Source organism: Trichechus manatus, unplaced genomic scaffold, assembly GCF_000243295.1.
Source record: "Trichechus manatus latirostris isolate Lorelei unplaced genomic scaffold, TriManLat1.0 scaffold00001, whole genome shotgun sequence".
NCBI lineage: Eukaryota > Metazoa > Chordata > Mammalia > Sirenia > Trichechidae > Trichechus > Trichechus manatus.
In genome coordinates, this window is record NW_004443937.1 from 11,003,614 (window position 1) to 11,023,660 (window position 20,047).

Genomic DNA, 20,047 nt, shown 5'->3' on the forward strand with positions numbered 1-20,047 from the left:
CCACGTGCAGCCAGGACACCGCTCAGTTCAGCCCCAGGTGAAGCGCCTCCCTTGCTTGCCCTGGCCATGACTTTTACGGCCTCAGGGCATGAAAAATCTGTTTGCATCCTCAAATTCAAAGATGAGGAGCCCTTAATATTTTGATTTGGAAGTTTGATGGAGTCAGGTTTCTTCTCCAAGCAGGACACATAATGGAGGGCATGTAGCACAGACAGAGTTCAGGCTCATCCAGGAAATATCAACACATCACCTCCTCACACTGTTTGAAAACAAAAGGCCACTTCCTCCAGGAACAGGGTGGTGGGAGAAAGGCAGAACACCTGAATGCCTTCTGGAGCCCTGAGTTTCTGAGTTATTTTGTTTCTGTTGTTTCCGGGCAAATATAAGGCAATTCCAGGATTCTGCTGTCTTCTGGTCCTGTAACCCAGCTCTATGTTCTCCCAGGGTGACCTTGAGCCGCAAACCTGCTGTCCACGTGGACCGGGGCTGACATCACACGTCCATCCGCCAGGACCTCTGTGTCCAGACTCCGAGACATGGCAACAAACGGCAGCAAGGTGGCCGATGGGCAGATCTCCACCGAGGTCAGCGAGGTCCCTGTGGCCAATGACAAGCCCAAAACCTTGGTGGTCAAGGTGCAGAAGAAGGCTGCAGACCTTCCGGATCGGGACACCTGGAAGGGCCGTTTCGATTTCCTCATGTCCTGTGTGGGCTATGCCATCGGCCTGGGCAACGTCTGGAGGTTCCCCTATCTCTGTGGGAAAAATGGCGGTGGTAGGTGTCAGCCTGGTGACCTCCCAGCTGGTTCTGGACTCCACAGAGGAGTGTCCCACTTAGGCGTTTTCTGAGGTGACCTTAGGGAGAAAGGCCCCATCCAAAGGGAGAACCAGGCCCTGTTTCTTGCTTCTTACAGTTTTCCCAGAGGATTTCCGAAGGGCAATGATTCAGTTGATGTGGAGTTGATTTCAATTCATGGCAATCCCATGTGTGTCATAGAAGAACTGTGCTCTATAGGGTTTTCAATGGCTGACTTTTCAGCAGTAGATCACCAGGCCTTTCTTCCAAGTTACTTCTGGGTGGAATCAAACCTCCAACCTTTCGGTTAGCAGCGAGCGCTTTAACTGCTTGTACCACCCAAGGACTCTTCCAAAGGGGAGTTAAAAAACCAAACCCATTGCCGTCAAGCCAGTTCTGACTCATGGAGACCTCAGGTGTCAAAGGGCAGTAGTCCTCAATTAATAATTCTAGAAAGTTCATCTCCTCATTTTGCAAAGAACAGGGGTGTATTTTGACAAAGCCTTTCCTTGGGCCTCAGTTTGGCTTTGGGTGCTGCCTTTGAGGCAGAACATAAGGAAATCGGAGCCCTGGTGGCACAGGGGTTAAGCATTTGGCTAACCAAATGTCAGCAGTTCAATCCACCAGCCACTCCTTGGAAACTCTATGGGGCAGTTCTACTCTGTCCTGTAGGGTCACTATGAGTCAGAATCCACTCAACAGCAACAGGTTTTGTTTTTGTTTTTTTAAAAAATTCTATTTTCCTAAGGAAATCCTGGATGGGACTCTAGAATACCCTGACTTAGTTCTCCCTCTGAGGGAGGATTTCTCCAAAGCCTTGAGTCCATGAACATCTCTTCTCTTCCCCCAGGGGCCTTCCTGATCCCCTACTTCCTGACACTCATCTTTGCCGGGGTCCCGCTCTTCCTGCTGGAGTGCTCCCTAGGCCAGTACACATCCATCGGGGGGCTGGGGGTGTGGAAGCTGGCCCCCATGTTCAAAGGTAAGTTTGCTGGCCCCATGTTCAAGGGTAAGTCTGCTGGCCTCCATGCCTGAGGGCAAGCCTACTGGCCCCCATGTTCGAGGGTAAGCCTGCTATCCCCCACGTTCAAGGTAAGCCTGGTGGTCCCTAGGTTCTAGGGTAAGTCGGCTAGCCCCCACGTTCACAGGTGAGGTTCTAAGGTAGGCCCACTGGCCCCCAGGTTCTAGGGTAGGCCCACTGCCCCCAGGTTCTAGGGTAGGCCCACTGGCCCCCATGTTTGAAGGTACCTTGGGATCCTGATGACACTTCTGCCCACAGGCCCATGGGCTTCCAAACACCCTTGGCACCTCTGGAGACAGGGAACCTTTCTGTTAACATCTGAGCAGGGTGGAGGCTGTTACAAGGGGCCAGGTGACAGACGATGGTCACCAGAAATTAGGACAGTGGTGGTGGAGGTGGGAAAAGTGGCCCATTCCAGACCCCCTACCCTGTCCTGTCCTGTGAGCTCATTCTCAGCAAGGGCTAGGTTCGATTTTCTCTGCTTGCCCCTCAATGCCTAGAACCTAGCCTGGCAGGCACTCCCGTGGAGGATCATGTTAATGACCTTGAGTGCCTGAGCCCCACACTACTGGGCAAGCCCCAGCCCCACCTCCACCAGCCTGTGCTGGGCCCAGACGTAATCCTGGCTCCATTGCTGGCCAGATGGACGTGACCTTGAGCAAGTCACTGCCTCTCTTTCAGCCTATGTCCTCCAGAATGCTTGTCTCCAAGGTCCAATGAGATCGTGGACATCAAGGGAATTGGTAAAAATGATAGCCAATCAGACAGTAATTGTCAAGACTATTAATGTTGTGATGGTGTATTCCCCTCCAGGTGTGGGCCTCGCTGCTGCTGTGCTCTCCTTCTGGCTGAACATCTACTACATCGTCATCATCTCCTGGGCCATCTACTACCTGTACAATTCCTTCACCATGGTGAGTAGCCCTTGGCCCATCCCCTCCAAAAGGAGCTCACTTGATCCCCGCTGTAACCACAGTGACTGCCATTCTGCTGTGGCATTCTTCTGGGGAGAGCACAGTAGCCCTGTCTCCCCAAAGCAGACACGGCCATAGTGCTGTGAGTGCCACCGTATTTTGGGTTAACATCTAATCCTCACAACACCCTCTAAGGGGGTCTTGTTAGTCCCATTTTATATGGGCCCAGACTGCCTGGGTTTGAATCCCGGCTCTACCGCACACCAGCTGTGTAGCTTTGGGAAAGAGATGTAACCTCTCTGAGCCTCTGTGCCCTCCTTTACAAAATGGGAACAAAAATGAACCCACCCGTCTTAGTCTCCTAGAACCATAACAGAGTACCACAAATGACTTCAAAGAGCCGCAATTTACTTTCTCACAGTTCTGGAGGCTGAAAATGCAAATCAGGGTGTCAGCCTTGTTGTTACCTTCTAAGGGAGCTGTCCCACGCCTTTCTCCGAGCTTCTGGTGGCAATCCTTGATGTTCCTTTGCTGCTTGTAGATACACCTTCATATGGTGCCTCCCCTCTGTGTGACCCTGTTTCCCTCTCTGTTCCCCCCTTTTATAAGACACGACTCAAAAGGGGTTAGGATTAGGACTCACCCTCCCCCGGTATGACCTCATTTGACTTAACTGATAAGGAAAAAAAAACCCTATTTCCAACCATGTCAAATTCGCAGGTATGGGGGTTAGGATTTCAGCATATCTTTTTGAAGGACACAATTTAATCCATAACAGCAACTCACAGGGTTGTTGTGAGGATAAAGGAGTAAATATGCGCATGGTGCTTAGAAGTATGCTTGGCAAGCAGTAAGCACTATAAGTGTTTGCTGTTGTCAGCATTGTAGATGAGGAGGTGGGATCAGACAGGTGGGGTCTCTTGCCAGGTGGAAAATAGCCCCGGGATGGACACGTGGTATTTTATGGTGCATCTTGGAAGCATGGTTCTTGAAATGAGGTCAGAGTTCAAATCTCAGCTCTGACACTTAGTAGCCGTATGATCTTGAGCAAGTTGCTTCCCCTCTCTGATCTGTAAAACGGGGATCACAATACTACCTGCCTTCCTGAGCTACTGGGAAGGGGAGTGAGATATTGGCTGCGAGGAGGTTCTAGAGCTGTGTGGGTGGATGGGAGTGCTGGGACCACTGTTGCCCATCCCCAGGGCTCAGTGAGGCTTCTCTGTGTGGCTGTGTCTTTGCAGACTCTGCCATGGAAGCAGTGTGACAACCCCTGGAACACAGACCGCTGTTTCTCCAACTACAGCATTGTCAACACCACCAACATGACCAGCGCCGTGGTGGAGTTCTGGGAGTGAGTAGAGGCCCAACCGTGAGTACGTGGGGCTGGGGCGTATCAGCAGGGGTCCAGCAGGAGAAGAGAGTCACCCTCAAAAGGGTAATGGGAGAGTCTGAAGAAGGAGCGATTGCAGATGTGTGAGCAGAGTTAAGGGAGCCACAAGGGAATGTGAAGCTGTTTCCCCCTCCAGACCTGGAGGGGTTAGGGAGGGAGCTGGTACTGGAACTCCGAAACAGCTGGGGCCACTAGAGAAGGGGGTCACTATACTACAAGCCGTGGCCTTCGATGGAGAAGCCCAGCTGCTGCTAAAGCCCTGGTCCAGCGGAGAGAATAAATACCCTGGCCTCTCTCTCTCTTCTCGCCCTCCTGCCAGTGCCTCCCGTTGATCAGACCCAACTAGAGGCCAGAGGGCAAGGGAGCCAGTGATGCAATCTAGAGGTCAGCCTACGGGGCACAGGGCAGGCGGAACAGGGTGGAGAGCAGAGAGCAGACCTGTAGGGTACGTGGAAAACAACCAGCGCAGGTGGCTAAGTGGTATCGCCAGCAGAGGGCGACAAAGTCCCAATTCATCCTGGAAACCTGCCAACCTACTTAGAAACCCAGAGTCCCTCAGAATAAAACACTCACACATGCAGCACACACCACGCATACACAGACACACACCATACACGCGCATGCGTGCACGCACACCCCTGCACACATGCTGTCCATAGTGAGCACAGGGTGGCAAGGGAGCAGCTCTGGTTGGTGTAAGGGGTGAGGCCCTATCAATAGTATCTTCAGGGAAGTGCTTCATAGAAGTTGTGTTCTGGGGGCATTGATGTTACAAAATGAGGTGCTAGAACCCAAATTCCTGTGGCATGAAGGAAGCATCTGTGCTGGGCAGCTCTGAAGGGTCTGGGAGCAACCTGGAAGTTTCCCCAGTGAGGAGCTGTTCTCAGGAGGGTCAGAACACATGAGGCCATCTCTGTGGAGAAGCGTCCTTGGCTAGACTGTTCCCTTACAAACAGAAATCTGATTCTGCTCTGGTTGGTCCTGCTCTTTAGCGTCTCCCATGTATGACCCCCTCACACCATCAGGCTTCTCATTCAACCGTCTGCTCAGTAGGCATTTCTTGAGCACCTACTGCATGCCAGTCTGATTAGAGACTTGGATAAGCAGACAGGCAGTGATGGCACTAGGTGATTGGTGGTCAGGGGGGGCAGGGAGAGAGACACAGGAGGCTGTGAGAATCCAAGGAGGCACCTGGACCAGCCCAGGTGAGGAGGTGGCATCTAAGGGCAAAAAAAGTTGAAGGAGGACAGGCATTGGCAGAAGTAGGAGCAGGTGCGAAGGCTTGGAGGCAGATGACAGCAAGCAAGGTACCTGCGAGTGGATAGCAAGTAGCTTAGTCTGATGAGAGTTTGGTGGTGGAGGCTGGGGTCAGAGGGGAGACTAGAGAGGGAAGCAGGTGCCAGCTCTTGAATGCCCCGAAAGTCAGCCTGGGTGTCTGAGCTTCGTTCTGAGAACAATGGGGAGCTATCAACTGATTTTAAGCAGGAGTTACAAGATCAGACTTGCAATTTAGAATGACCCCTGGGGATGGTGAGGGGACAGAGCAGAGATGAGGGCAGCAGTCCCCTAGGAAATAGCTGTGGCACTGCAGCTGAGCAATAATGGTGCTTGGACAAAGGCAGTGGGAAGTCCTCTTCTCTTTGATCTCTTCCCCAAACAGCTCTTTCTACCAATTAGCATAATGGGCCTCGTAGTCCCCCTCCGTCTCTCAAATCACAGCGATCACAGTTAGCACAGCCACAGTGGAGATTATCGTCCATGTCCAACCCCTGGGCATTTCCAGGTCACTCCAGCTCCTGCCAACCCCAGTGACTCTCCTTCCTCCGTCGTTCAACCAGGCGCAACATGCATCAGATGACAGACGGATTGGATAAGCCGGGTCAGATCCGCTGGCCTCTGGCCATCACCCTGGCCATTGCCTGGATCCTTGTGTACTTCTGTATCTGGAAGGGTGTCGGCTGGACTGGAAAGGTAAAGGGTGTGCTTAGGGGAGACGGGAGGACACTGGACCTGGGAGGGGTCTACAAAGGGATTTCTGCCCTGAGTAAGGAGTCCACACCTCACAAAAAAAGATCTGACCTTGAATTAAGCAGGTCCCTTCATCTCTCTGTGCCTCAGTTTCCTTTCCTATAAAATGGGAATAATAACATTACCTCTTCCTAAGGTGGTTGTGAGGATAGAAGGAAATAATGCTTGTCAGGCACTTAGCATAGTGTTGCTAGGCTCACAGTAGGTTCTGACGGAGCAAAAGAGAGGGCAAATGGTGCTCAAGGGCCACTGAACAGACTTGCCCTGAGCACCCACTCTGTGCCACACTTGCCCTAGGTGCTGGGAATCCAGAGACGGAAACTTTACATCCCAGCCTTTGAGGAAGAACAGGGATGGATAGGTTAAGGGTTAAATATTCAGGCTCTGTATTCAAACAGCCCTGGGTCCAGATCCCTACTCACCTGTGTACTGGCTGTGTAACCTTGAGCAAATCACTTCGCCTCCCTGAAACTCAGTTTCTTCATCTATAAAATGGGCTGATAATTACGCTTATCTATTGTTTTATTATGAGAATCGAATGAGATGATGATCTTGTAAAGCACTTGACACACAGCAAGGGAGTTGTTATTGTTTCTGTTTTTATTATTGGCAAGTGCTGAGCGATGCCATGCTGGGGTGTCCAGTCTGGGGACATCTGGGGAGTTAACAGATCAGACTTGGGGGCATTGGCTTCAGTCCCCACTGCTTCTGCCTTTCAAGCCCCACCCCAGGAGTCTGGGGACAGAAGATGGCTGTCTCTCACTGGCCCTGGCCTAAAGAGAGAGCAGCTGTGTTGTCTGAGGTCTTACATCTGAGAAGGTGTTTGAAATGAGTATGGCTAGAAGCAGGGGGCTGATGCAAGGTTCTAGAAGAGGGAAACAGACCCTTAATGGAGTTCACACTTGGGCACGGGCACAGCTGATGAAAAGCTGGTGGAAACTTCACCCCACCAGGTTCTCCAATCTGGTGTCAAAACATCTCTGATCTGTCCCCAGGACGGGAAAGGTAGGAGGAGGGCACAGCTTTAGGAAGCAGAAAAGTATAAGGTTTAAGCGCTTTGGAAGGGAGAGAGCTGAGTTTGAATCTCAGTCTCCCAATTCCTAGCTGTGTGTGCTTGAGCAAGTCACTTCACTCTCTGAGCCTCAGTCTCCTCATCTGTCTAATGGACACGATGATTGTACCTTACGGGGTTGTCACGAAAATCAAAGGGGATAATCCACACACAGTGTTTAGTATATGCCTGGTACATAGTTGACACACAATACATGGTATCTATTGTAATCATTTTGAGCTGGTGTCTAGAGTTCCTGCTACATTAGGAGACTGATCACTTCTTGGGGAGAGCAGAGCCCCCCGCCATTTCATCTTGTGAGTGTAGTCAGTCAATTTATCAACAAACATTTATTGAGCAACTACTGTGTGCCTCACTCCAAGCTAAATGTGGAGGACACGGGGGAGTGTAAGACCTACGCAACATGTATTAAACCTATTGTATGCCTTCATACAAACAACTTGAGTAGCAAAGGTGACTGTACCCATTTTCCAGATGTAAAAAACAAGGCTCATAGAGGATAAGAAATTGACTCAAAGTCGCACAGCTTGTAGGTGACCCAGATGGCTTTAAGCTCCCTTGTCTTAATTCCAAGTACATTGGGTTTTCTAGTAGATGGTGGCTGCCTGTTCTAATCTTAAGGAAGGTCAGAGTCAAATGGGGCAGATGAAGCTAACCCAGAAAACAATCTATGCTCAGCAGGACACGGGGCCACATTAGACTCTGAGACACAGAGGTCCTTGAACCTGAAAATTGCTCTCCAATAGTGAGCAAAGAAATGCAATGTCAAACAACAGTTGCAGTCTTTCGCTTATCAGTTTAGCAAAATATACTTTCAAAAATGAGTATACTTCGTGCCAGCCCCTGTGCAGTGAATGAACCCGCCTATAATGCTGGAGGAAGTTCAGTTGCTGGAAAGTAATTAGGCAGTATGCATCAGTAGCTTTTAAGAAGTTTACTCCTTTGTACTCAGTAATTTCACTTCTAGAAAATTTTCCCCAAAAAGTATAAGAATTTTGTAGATAAATATTTATATACAGAGATGTCCAATGTAGCATATTTAGATTTACATAAAATTAGAAGCAACATAAATGGTTAACAGTAGAGGGTGCCTGAAAAAGGATGGAGCCCCTGAGGGACTATTTGGTACAATTAAAAGTCATATTTTTCATGAGCCAATGAAACAATGTTTAATAAGCAAAACAGGAAACAAAACTATAGTGTGCATTTTTAACTTTAAACAGGTAAAATGAAAAGTAACAAAATTACATATATTGAGCCTCATTTTGTAAAAAAAAAAAATGTGATCATATATACAAAGTCTCAAAAGAAGAAGTTAAAAGGTTAACATTCATGCATTTATTTATTCGTCCAACAGCAACAACAAAACCCAGACCCTTTGCCGTCGAGTTGATTCCAACTCGTGGCGACCCCATGTGTTACAGAGTAGAACTGCTACATAGGGTTTTCTTGGCTGTAATTTTTATAGAAGCAGTTCTCCAGGCCTTTCTTTCATGGAGCTGCTGGGTAGGTTCAAAACAGGGCTTTCTTCTGCAGAGCCACTAGGAGGGTTTGAACTGCCAAACTTTAGGTTAGGCCAATAGCAAACAGCTTGTGCCATCCAGGGACCTTATTCCTCCAACACTCAACATTTATTGTCTACTGTGTACCATGGGGAAACCCTAGTGGCGTAGTGGTTAAGAGCTACAACTGCTAATCAAAAGGTTGGCAGTTCATTTCCACCAGACACTCCTTAGAAACCCTATGGGGCAGTTCTAATCTGTCCTATAGGGTCGCTATGAGTCGGAATTGACTCGACGGCAATGGGTTTGGTTTGTTTGTTTTTTTTTTACATACCATGGACTGCTGTATGCACTAGGAGTGTGAACAAGACAACCCTTGTCCCTCATGTAACTTAGATTCTCAGGGCTGGTAAATGGAACTTTAATTGTGTGTGTGTGTGCTCATAAACGTAATTTTTAATTTTTTCTATCACAGCGTATATCACTTGGATAGTTTAGCAAGTGTAAATAAAAGGAGGAGATAGGGAAAAGGGAAAAATCAGTTGCTGAACTGGTTGGTTCAGATTCCAAGGAGGGACTTCAGAAAAGTGGCCAGTTAGAGCAGGCTGGGAAAATCCAGGAAGGCTTCCTGGAGGAAGGAGAACTGGAACTAAGCCCAGAGCAACAAGAGTGGATGTGGTTGAAGTGGGGGAAGAGGAAGTATGGGCACTTTGGAGGGGCTGACCCTGTCACCTGCTGTCCTCCCAGGTGGTCTACTTCTCCGCCACGTATCCTTACATCATGCTGATCATCCTGTTCTTCCGTGGAGTGACACTGCCCGGGGCCAAGGAGGGCATCCTCTTCTACATCACACCCAACTTCCGCAAGCTGTCGGACTCCGAGGTGAGCCGCCCGGTCCGGCCCTGGGTGTAGCGGGTCCTGGAGAGCACGGGCATGGGGTGAGGGCAAAGCTGACTCTTGAGCCACCCCTAACCAGCTTTGTGGCCTCAGGACAAGTTCCTGAGCCTGTCGGAGGCCAGTCTTTTCCTGTGTAAACTGGGGTTGTTGCCAGGTAGAGCTGGTTAGCCCATGTAAACAGACCTAGGGAAGCTGTTGCTGTGATTCTTATTTGGACTGTTTTTGAAAATGCCGTCCACAGGTGTGGCTGGATGCGGCTACCCAGATCTTCTTCTCCTACGGCCTGGGTCTGGGATCCTTGATCGCTCTTGGGAGCTACAACTCTTTCCATAACAATGTCTACAGGTGGGAGACAGCACCTTCCCTCTGGGACACACCCCTTCGAGACCATGCCCCCTGTGGCCACACTCTCCTTGGCCACACCCTCTCTGGCTTTTCTCCTCCCTTCTGCCTCCCTTTGGGCACTTTGCCCTCTCAGCTGAATCTGTCCCTGAGCTAACCTCTTGGTCACTCCTTCCAGTTCGGCCCCTTCCCTGACCCTGATCCTCTTGGCTCTGCCTTCCTCTGGCCTTGCTCCTCAGGCATGCCTGCCCTGTGGCCCCAGCGTCCCTGCCTGACCTCACCCATCCCTCTCTCCAGGGACTCCATCATCGTCTGCTGCATCAACTCGTGCACCAGCATGTTCGCAGGATTCGTCATCTTCTCCATCGTGGGGTTCATGGCCCATGTCACCAATAGGTCCATTGCTGATGTGGCGGCCTCAGGTCAGCACCACACCACTGGGGGCTGGGGCTCCTGGGCAGGGAGGGACTAACTGCGCTGGCATTTACGGTAACATCACCACCATGACTTACAGGTATTGAGCGCTCACTATGTGCCAGCCAGTGCACTGAGCATTTTACTTGGACTGTAGCACTGAGTCTTCCCAGCACTACGGGTAGATGCTGTTGTCATACGCATTACATAAATGAGGAAACTGAGGCTCACCAAAGTAACTTGCACACAGTCTTGGATCTAGAAAGGAGGTGGAACTCCTAAGTCTTGGTTCTTAATTTCCTGTCCATGCTGGTACCTCTAGTGCCATCCTGGACTTTTTGGGGAGAAGTCTCAGTCTTGCCCTTGCAGTATAAGCCTTGGTCCAACTCAGACTTGCTCACCCAGTGAGCTGTGTTCTCACACAGTGGGCTGTAGCCTCTCTGTTCCCCACACCATCATAGAGGCCGCAGGCCCTAGGAAAACCCCTGGCAATCCACCCACTTCACTGCCCAGCCAGAAAAGCAGCGAATGTGGCAGACCCACGGTGTGTGAGAAGGCCCCGGAGGCTCAGACCCACTGTGTGTGAGGCAGGGCCCTGAGGCTCAGACCCACTGTTTGTGAGGAGGCCCCTGTGGCTCAGACCTACTGTGTGTGAGGAGGGCCCTAAGGCTCAGACTCACTATGTGTGAGGCAGGGCCCTGAGGCTCAGACCCACTGTGTGCGAGGCAGGGCCCTGAGGTTTAGACCCACTATGTGCGAGGCAGGCCCCTGAGGCTCAGGGAGGTGAGGTGACTTGTCTCCTTCCCCCATGGAGACTTGATCTCGTGAAAGGAACTTTCTCTACTGATGTTCTAACCTTCCCTACAAGGGCAACCTGTATCTCATTTCTCTGAAATCCCCCAGTCTCCCCTTTACCAGAGCCAGACCCTTTCCTTCTCCCTCCAAGGTTTCCCCTGAACACTTGATTCCCCCAGAGACACCTCAAACATACCTGTCCACGGCAGACTTCCTCAAGCCTTCTCCTCCCGTGCTCCCCATCACAGCAAAGGGCCCCCCCGTCCAGTGCCCAGTACCTGGACCTGTCCATGCTGCCATTCATCTGGCCACTTCTCTGCACCCCCACTGCCACCACCACGGTCCAGGCCACCCCAGCCCCTCATCGGATGAGGGCTACCACACCTCCCCGGTCTTCCTGCCTCTGGGCCTGCCCCCTATGTCCAACCCTCGCCAAGCCTCTTTCCTCATCTGGAAAGGGGCTGACAACCCTCACCTCAAAAGGTTGCTGTGAAATTCAGTGGACTAAAGCTTAGAGAGTGAGTGGTAGGCTGGAGGTGCTCATTACCTCCCCCCTCCTTTTTGCTTTTCCCTCCATAGGCCCTGGGCTGGCATTCCTGGCGTACCCGGAGGCGGTGACCCAGCTGCCCATCTCGCCCCTCTGGGCTGTCCTCTTCTTCTCTATGCTGTTGATGCTGGGCATTGACAGCCAGGTGAGGACCCTGCCTGACACCTGGAGGGGCCCTCTCCTCAGCCTTAGGCTCCCAAGAAGGTGGCTGAGAGGTTCAGACCCCTAGAATGTTCCACCAGATGGAACTTCAGGGAACAGCTCAGCCAAAATCCCCGTTTTCCAGATAAGGAAAGTGATACCTAGAGAGAAAGGGACTTTCCTGAGGTCACAGCCAATTCAGAGGCAGCATCAGGCCTGGATCCTGGGGCTCCCTGGGCCCCACTGCCCACACGCTGCTGGGCCTCTTCTCTCTTCCCCTGGAGGGTCAGGTTTGGGGTGGGGTGGGCTAGGGGCTGTTGCAGGTTCCTGACCTCTTTCCCCCCTAAAGTTCTGCACTGTGGAGGGCTTTATCACAGCCCTGGTGGACGAGTACCCCAGGCTCCTCCGCAACTGTCGGGAGCTCTTCATTGCTGCTGTGTGTGTCGTCTCCTACCTGATTGGCCTCTCTAACATCACCCAGGTGAGCTCAGTCGGCACCTGGTGTTGCCCTGGGGCCACCTCCTGGGTCTTCTTTCCTCAGCTCTGTCCTGTCACACCACCCATCCCTTTATTGAGCAACATCTCTGTGCCAAGCCCTGGGTACACAGCAGTGAATCAGACGGGGTCCCAGGCTGGTGTGTGGCACAGACATTCAGCTAAAATTGTAGTTCAGAGGTAGGGAATACACGACCTAACCCAGCCTAGAGCATCAAGGAGTGCCTCCTGGAGGAGGGGAGGCAGGAGCTGAGATTCGAAAGTCTCTCAGAATTAGCCAGAGAGTTAAGCTGGAGTTGGGACTTTGAGGTTGGCACTGCCCCTTCCTCTTATTCCCACTTTTCTTTTACTATCAATATTGATGAGCACATCCTGTGTGCCAGGCCCTGCGCCAGGCCCTGGGGATGTAGTGCTGGATTAAGAAATGCTCTCTGCGATCAAGGCCCTCCAAGTCCAATCAGAAGACATAGACATAACTGATGGATTGTACAATAAATGTAAATGACTCAAATGCCATATTACTGTTTTATTTAAGCTACTGGCAAGTTTTAAGCAGGAGAGATTCATGACTGATACATGTTGTGGGAAGATGGTTCTGATGGCTGTATTCAGGGATTGGAGTTTAGCTCCTCATGAACTCGTTTTTCTGCCTTCCAGCCTTATGAGAAACGGGAAGTCTCTCTCTTCCACTCATACATTTTTCTCCCCAACACCCAGACAGTCAAAGCTTCTCATAGTCACAAAGCCCTTGGTGCTTCCTCTAATCTACCCTCAAGCCCTCTTGCTGCAGTGTAGCCTAATCCCAACTTCATGAAACTCCAAAGCCCATGATGACTGTGAACTGAATGCACTGGGCACTTGGGGGCGGGGGGGAGGTGGCCTGCTCTCATCCCCTCCTCTCTTGCAGGGAGGCATCTATGTCTTCAAACTTTTTGACTACTACTCCGCCAGTGGCATGAGCCTGCTGTTCCTCGTGTTCTTTGAATGTGTCTCCATTTCCTGGTTTTATGGTGAGTACCAACCCCTCCTCCCTTATTCTTTCCTTCTTTCCTTCCCTTCTGCCTTCCTTCCACCCATCCGTCCTTCTATCATTGTTCAACAAATACAACTCGAACACCAGACTCCTTCCATACACTGATTTATTTAGCCCTGTCAACAATTCAGTGAAGTTGGCACAGGAGATTCCCGTGTTTAGAAGGTACCGTAAAAAAGTCAGTTAAATAAATTCACTAAAAATGGGAAACAAAATTTCGTCATAAATTTTGGGATTAAAAAAGGTTTGTTTGGGATTGTGTCTAGATAAGTGATGCCAAAAACTATTAAAAATATTTTAAAGTTATGTATTTAACAGACAATGCTTAAGTGCTTGGCTGCAAACTGAAAGGTTGGTGGTTTGAACCCACCCAGTGGCTCCACAGGAGAAAGACCTGGCAATCTGATCCTGTAAAACTTACAGCCTAGAAAACCCTACGGGGGCAGTTCTTCTCTGTCACATGGGGTCACTACGAGTTGAAAAGCAACTCAACGGCACCCAACAACAACGACAACATTTAACAGACATTTGAGCTATAGTTAAAAGTATGTCCTATCTTAGGACAAAGAATCAAGAAAAAATTAATTTTATCAATTTTGTAGCCTAAGTTTTTTAACACAGCTGTAAAATAGAAAAAAAAAAAAAAAAAAAAGGACAATCTGCACCTCATATTTGAGTATCACAGCAAGACCATATGTTTTGAAAGAAATTTTCTCCAGGGCCCCTGTCAGTCCTTGATATTCAGTTTATCCTCTTTGATGTGCCTGCTGTCCCACCATCTTGAGAATTTTCCCTTCTTTACTCTCTTAGTGATCTATTATTGTTCATAATTCAGGCAGTTCCCTAATGTCATTCTCATGAACTTCATAAAATCCTGCATTTTCCACAGGATTTGCAGTTCTTCTTTGCAACCCATCGCAGTTGTTCATAGCAGCAGATCAGCAGGGAAAAGCTGCCCCTCCCCAACAGAGCCTTTGAAGGAATGGCTGGGATTAGCATTGAGTTGAGAGGGACATGTGAGTGGGAACACACTTTGTGAGAATCCTTTCGTTGGTAGATAGTTGCACATTAAGGTAACTTGCTTTCCTACACAATCCCCTTGCTGTGGGGATTTGCTTATTGAATGCTTAGATAATGAGGACCCCTGGAGTATTAGCCCCATGTTACAGATGAGGAAACTGAGGCTCAGAGATTAGCTGACTTGCCCATGGCCATACTTCAAGAAAGCGGCAGATCTGGGTTTTGAAGCTGGAGTCCCCACAGCTCATCCATTCTTTTCCTCTCGTTCTGAATGTCACAGGTGTCAACCGATTCTATGACAATATCCAAGAGATGATTGGCTCCAGGCCCTGCATCTGGTGGAAACTCTGTTGGTCCTTCTTCACCCCAATCATTGTGGCGGTAAGGGCAGGACCCTCTTAGGATAAGGTTAGACCAGGCCCTGGGGTGACTCGGGTCCAGGGAGAAACTTCTGGAGGCAAAGGCAGGTAGAAGAGGCCCCAGAGCACCTGTTCTTAGTAATACTACACCATACCATTTGTTGACCATCATCCTCACAAACTTCAAGAAACAGGCATTGTTGTCCCTACTTCACTGCAGAGGAAACTGAAGCTCACCCAGCTAGCATCACCCAGCTCGTTAGTGGCAGAGGTGGGATTCAAACCAGGTCTGCCTGATTCTGAAACCCAAGCTATTCCCACTCGGAAGCCTCTCGTTCTCAGCGTCCCTCATTCTCTCCCACAAGGGGGAGCTGCGGGCAGGCCTGGAAGAGGGGCGCCCAAGGTCCTTGGGGTGGGGGCTGGGCCACTGCAAATGTTGTGCCCTGTATAAGGGCACCCAGTCCATGGGGTAGTAGGGCTGACATCCAATCCTTGTTCTGTTTGTGAAGCTGGTTAACTTGGAGGAATAGCCTTTTGCTCTTGGTCCTCTCAGAGGGAGCACCCTTTTCTATTGGTCCTCTCAGAGTGGGCACCTTTTTCTATTGGTCCTCCAAGAGGGGACACCTTTTTCTATTGGTCTTCTCAGAGGGGGTATCTTTTTCTCTTATGCACAAAGGCACCCTATGTACTAGCAGTGGCCTTGGGTGAGGGATTCCCCAAGATGCCAGGCCCTTGTGAGGACCAGCCTTGGGGCAGGAGGAAAGACAGTGGGCCTCTTGGCCTCAGGGTCTAGTGGAGGGGACTTGGTTGTTCAATCTGGTGACTGACTGCTCCCCCATCTCCATTCCTTCCCCACCACCCACCAGGGTGTGTTCATTTTCAGTGCTGTGCAGATGACTCCTCTCACCATGGGAAGTTACGTTTTCCCCAAGTGGGGCCAGGGCGTGGGCTGGCTCATGGCCCTGTCTTCCATGGTCCTCATCCCTGGGTACATGGCCTACATGTTCCTCACCTTAAAGGGCTCCCTGAAGCAGGTAAGTCCCTCCTCCGCTCTCCAGAGCTTTCTGTCATCTACATCACTAGGCCTCTTCCCCTCTGTACCCGGCATGGCCCCTACCCTCCTGGAGCTCACAGTCTAGTTGGAGGGGACAGACAAATCAATAGCCAATAACTATAGAGTGTTAGAGGAGCCACAATTGCGGTAAGTCAGGGAGCTAGGGGGGCCAGCAGGAGGAGCCCTCAGCCCTGTCTGGGTTAGGAGAATTGGAGAAGGCTTCCTGGAGGGGGAGATAGCTAAGGTAAGCCCTGAGGATGAACCAGACTTAAAAGTGGAAGCAGAAGGAATGTTTCTGGAAGGGAGGAGAGCATGTTCAAAGGCCCAAAGGTATAAACTGCATTTGATACACCGAGGGGAGATGAGTGTGACTGGAGGGGAGAGTGGGGAGGAGTGTAGGGGAGAGTGATGAGAGATGAGGTTAGGAATATAAGAAGTTCAGATCAGATCCCGAAGGGCTTTGAAGATCAGAATAAGAATGTTCCTGACGACAATGGGGAGCCATTTAAGGGTTCAGAGCAGATGGTTTGTTGGGGTCAGATTGTTGAGGACTTACCCTAGATCTCTTTTGTGGCCTTGATAAAGAGAAGCACAGTCTTGCCCATAAGGAAAGGCAGAGCCTGCCTCAGCATGGGCCCCTCCCAGCTCCTGCTAAGTCTACACTGGCTTGTTGTTACTTGCACTCAAGTCTTGAGTGAAACAAGGCGGTGCTGGAGGTGCCCAGGTAAAGGAGGACTGCTGGGGCAAGTGTAGGCTGAGGAGACTTCACTGAGGAGGGCCCAGATCTGTGCTTCTCCACCTTATTTCCCAAGACGTATCTGACAGACCTACTCAGAGCCAGCAGGGGGAGCTCTAGTGCCCACGGCATAGGAAAGGTGGGCTGTGGGCTGCGCTGGACCACCTGCCTCCTTCACAGATGGAGAAGCCTAGGGGGGAAGCTGCTTTCCCAACTCACACAGCAAGTTATTAGCAGAGCCAGGGCTTGCAGCCCTCTCTTCTAACTGCAGGCCCAAAGCTGAGCCTTAAAACGTGGTCAGGTCTTAGAGTGTCTGCGGGCAGGCAGAGGTGGGGGGCATAGTGGAAACACAGCCTCTACAAAGGTCCTGTGGTGGGAAAGGGAAGGTGTATTTTAGGACAGCACATTATCTGATGGGGCAGGATGGCAGAAGATGTGTGTGTAGAACGTTCTCGGGGGTTCATCCGTTCCGTAAATATGTATTGAGCACTTACTTTGTGTGTCAGTGCTGGGGACATAGCCTTGAACACAACAGGCAAAAATCTCACCCTCATGGAATGTATATTCTAGTAGAGGAAGATCAACAATTAATAAAGTATTGATTCCAACTCATAGCAACCCGATAGGACAGAGTAGAACTGCCCCATAGGGTTTCCAAGGAGCAGCTGGTGGATTTGAAATGTCGACCTTTTGGTTAGCTGCTGTAGCTCTTAACCACTATGCCACCAGTGCCCCTGAGAAAAATATGTTGGAGAAAAATAAAGTAGGAAGAGGGTTTAGGGGTCAGGGCGGAGTCTTATTGAGAAAGTAACACTTGAGCAAAGACAGAAGGAGGTAGAGAGTGAGGTGTGTTAACTTTCTGAAGAAAAGATGTGCCAGATAGACGGGCCAGCAAGTGCAAAGGCCCTGAGGCAGGAGCATGCCTGGCATGTTTGAGGAGCAGTGAGGAGGCCAGTGCGGCTGGAGTGGAGTGAAGGGGAGGGGAACGTCATTGAGATCTGACAGGTGACGGGGCCAAATCATGTAGGGCCTTGTAGGACTTTAGCATTTACTCCTGGTGAAAATGGGAGCCACTGTTGAGTCTTGAGGAGCAGAAGGATGTAATCTGATGTTGGCTTTAACAGAACCCTTCTGGCTGCTGCATTGAGAATAGAATGAAGTGGGGGAAGGGCAAGAATAGAAGTGAGGGTGGGGCAGTTAGGAGTTACTGCAGTAATCCGAGTGAGAGGAGATATGGCGTGGACTGGGAGGGAGTGTGGAGATATGGCCAGAGTCTGGGTGTAGTGTGACGGCAGAGTGGACAGGTTGTTCTTGAAGAACGGAGCTGTCAGTCCCCACCAGCCCAGTCGGAATTTCCCTCCCATATGCCCACAGCGTATCCAGGTCATGATCCAGCCCAGCGAAGACATCGTGCGCCCTGAGAATGGTCCGGAGCAGCCCCAGGCCGGTGGCTCAGCCAGCAAAGAGGCCTACATCTAGGGGTGTGGGGCCGTGCGTACCCGACACTCTCAACCCCCGCCCCCCCATCTGGCTGAGCAGGACCACCACTTGATGTCTGAAGATACCATCTATCTCAACCTACCTCGAGTGGCAAATCCAGACACCATTACCAGGCAGAGAGGGGAGATGAGGGACAGTCAATCCCCTGGGTAGGCCCCACCGTGGGCAAAGATTCCACTGACTTCGGCAGCCTGCTGGCTGGTAACCTTTTTAATCTGGGCCCCAGAAGCATCTGGAAGTCTGAGTGTGTAAGTGCCATGGTAGGTCATTTCCATTCCACCAGCGAGTCTGCCGCGATGCGGGCTGCACTCCTGGTTTTTAGCTGTATTCCTGACTGTTCTCTTACTGCCAAAACCCATGACTGTTATCTCGGACTTTGCAGGAGTTGAGTCCTGTCGGAATGCTGCTTCATACCCATGACAGGGACGTTTCGTACAATGGGGATTTCCCAGGAGAGCTCACTTTAAGTAACAGGGAGTCAGCATAGGTCTCACTTTCATTATTGGGTTTTCTCCTTCCCAAGGCAGCTCGACAAAACATCCCCCAAAGACCTCAGCCCTATTCCCAGATCTGCTTCCCAAGCCATCTGTGCAGCTTCGTGTTTTTCCCTGCTACCCAACTAAGCCGGCATCACTGCAGCTAAGCTTCCCTGCAGGTGCCTCCCCAGGCTGTACTAATTGGAACCAGCCCAACAGCAGTCATTCCTGAGGGGCCTTGCCGGCTGGAAAAACAGCCACAAGCACAACTGATGTTTTTATTGCCATTCTAGGGGACTTAAGGTCCTGCTGGAGACTCCCTCATCAGGGTCCCCACTTTACCTTAAGCTGGCCAGTTTTACAGAGCACAAAATAGCTGCAGAGGTCACCAAGTTGAAGGCTCCATCGGCAAGTTGAGATGGAGCCAATTATCTTTTGGTTTCCCTCTTTAACTCTCTCCCTCACTTCCACCCCATTCCAAGCGGCTGCCTCCATACCTCCCCTGAAATTCCTCAGCAAAAATCTCCTCACTGCCACTAAAATCAACTCAGCCCACTAACTGAGGAGCTAGTGTTAATCCCAAGCCCCCCACCCCCACCCCACCGCCTCCCAAAGTGCTTCCAAGATTAAAACTGCTTCATTGGGGAGCAGTTATTTGTTCCTTTCCGGAACTGGGCTCCACGGTGGTAGTGGTGGCAGCAAATCAAGTGAAGACAGTTTCTTGCAATCTCCAGGAACTCAGCGTTTCTCATTTGCCAGGAAGATGGGTTCCCACGTAGCAAATCGTATGTAGTGCCCTGTAGCTCCTATCTAGTTAGCTCACAAACTGTGTTTTGTGACTAATCCTTAATAACTATGGTAAATAACTGTGATTGTGGGTTTTTTAATCTCTTGTCATTCTCATGCAGAAGTGACCAGCATACCAGTTCTTGCAATAAGGTATTACCCTCAGAATATTAAGCACATTATTGTAGAGAAGAAAAAAAAAAACACTGTACATGTACACATATATAAATGCACACACATTGCACATTTATTCTCATGCGTGGCACATAGAATCCCCTTTGATATTGTGTAGGAAACCTAAACCTTTTCCTGCGGTCATCTGTAAAATAGTCTCATGGCTAAGGCACCGCAAATGCCAGCTGGTGGATCCATGATCCAGATACAGACATCTTGTGAAATCATAGGGTTTAGAAAGAAAACAAGACGTTCACTGTGTCCCATGGTCTGCCTCCCACCCCACGTGTGAGTTCCTTTAGAATAAGGGCAGAAAATCTTCTTTCTCTTTGTTCTTCAGTGTGAAACTGAGACCAAGTTGTTCTAAGACAAACACAGTGTATTTCATGTCTGTAAGCAATTCTAAGTGAGATGTTTGGCAAGAAATCCTCTCACTGATTTCAAGCCAAACGTACCTTCTATAGCACAATATGAAGTGTCGTACAATTACTGTGAAAACTGTGAATATGTGTAATTTTTTTAGTATTTGCCCTGAGTGGGGAAAGATATTGTATTA

The 20,047-nt window shown here is 50.1% G+C and overlaps 1 protein-coding gene across 3 annotated transcripts; it reads left to right on the forward strand.

Moving 5' to 3' along the window:
• Window positions 1-387: 387 nt before the first annotated feature.
• SLC6A1 (solute carrier family 6 member 1) lies at window positions 388-18,288 on the forward strand. Of its 3 annotated transcripts, XM_004368331.1 has the most exons (14): window positions 388-774; window positions 1,646-1,777; window positions 2,630-2,730; window positions 3,972-4,081; window positions 5,959-6,091; window positions 9,470-9,604; window positions 9,861-9,964; window positions 10,259-10,383; window positions 11,750-11,862; window positions 12,208-12,339; window positions 13,261-13,363; window positions 14,687-14,787; window positions 15,632-15,799; window positions 17,930-18,288. In XM_004368331.1, exons 1-14 carry the CDS (start codon window positions 537-539, stop codon window positions 18,032-18,034), a joined length of 1,800 nt encoding a protein of 599 aa, XP_004368388.1. In that variant the 5' UTR covers window positions 388-536; the 3' UTR covers window positions 18,035-18,288. The 3 variants fall into 3 exon arrangements, with proteins under 3 accessions (XP_004368388.1, XP_023583864.1, XP_023583815.1); XM_023728096.1 differs by lacking the exon at window positions 1,646-1,777 and having other exon boundaries at window positions 443-584; window positions 17,930-18,222; XM_023728047.1 differs by lacking the exons at window positions 388-774; window positions 1,646-1,777 and adding an exon at window positions 1,795-1,804 and having other exon boundaries at window positions 17,930-18,034.
• Window positions 18,289-20,047: the final 1,759 nt, after the last annotated feature.

Excerpts from the sequence above, each read along its gene's own strand:
- SLC6A1 (XM_004368331.1), top strand. The coding sequence starts at position 537 with ATGGCAACAAACGGCAGCAAGGTGGCCGATGGGCAGATCTCCACCGAG. Across the intron at positions 9,605-9,860 it reads GCAAGCTGTCGGACTCCGAG|GTGTGGCTGGATGCGGCTAC; the intron begins GTGAGCCGCCCG and ends TGCCGTCCACAG. Across the intron at positions 14,788-15,631 it reads TCACCCCAATCATTGTGGCG|GGTGTGTTCATTTTCAGTGC; the intron begins GTAAGGGCAGGA and ends ACCACCCACCAG.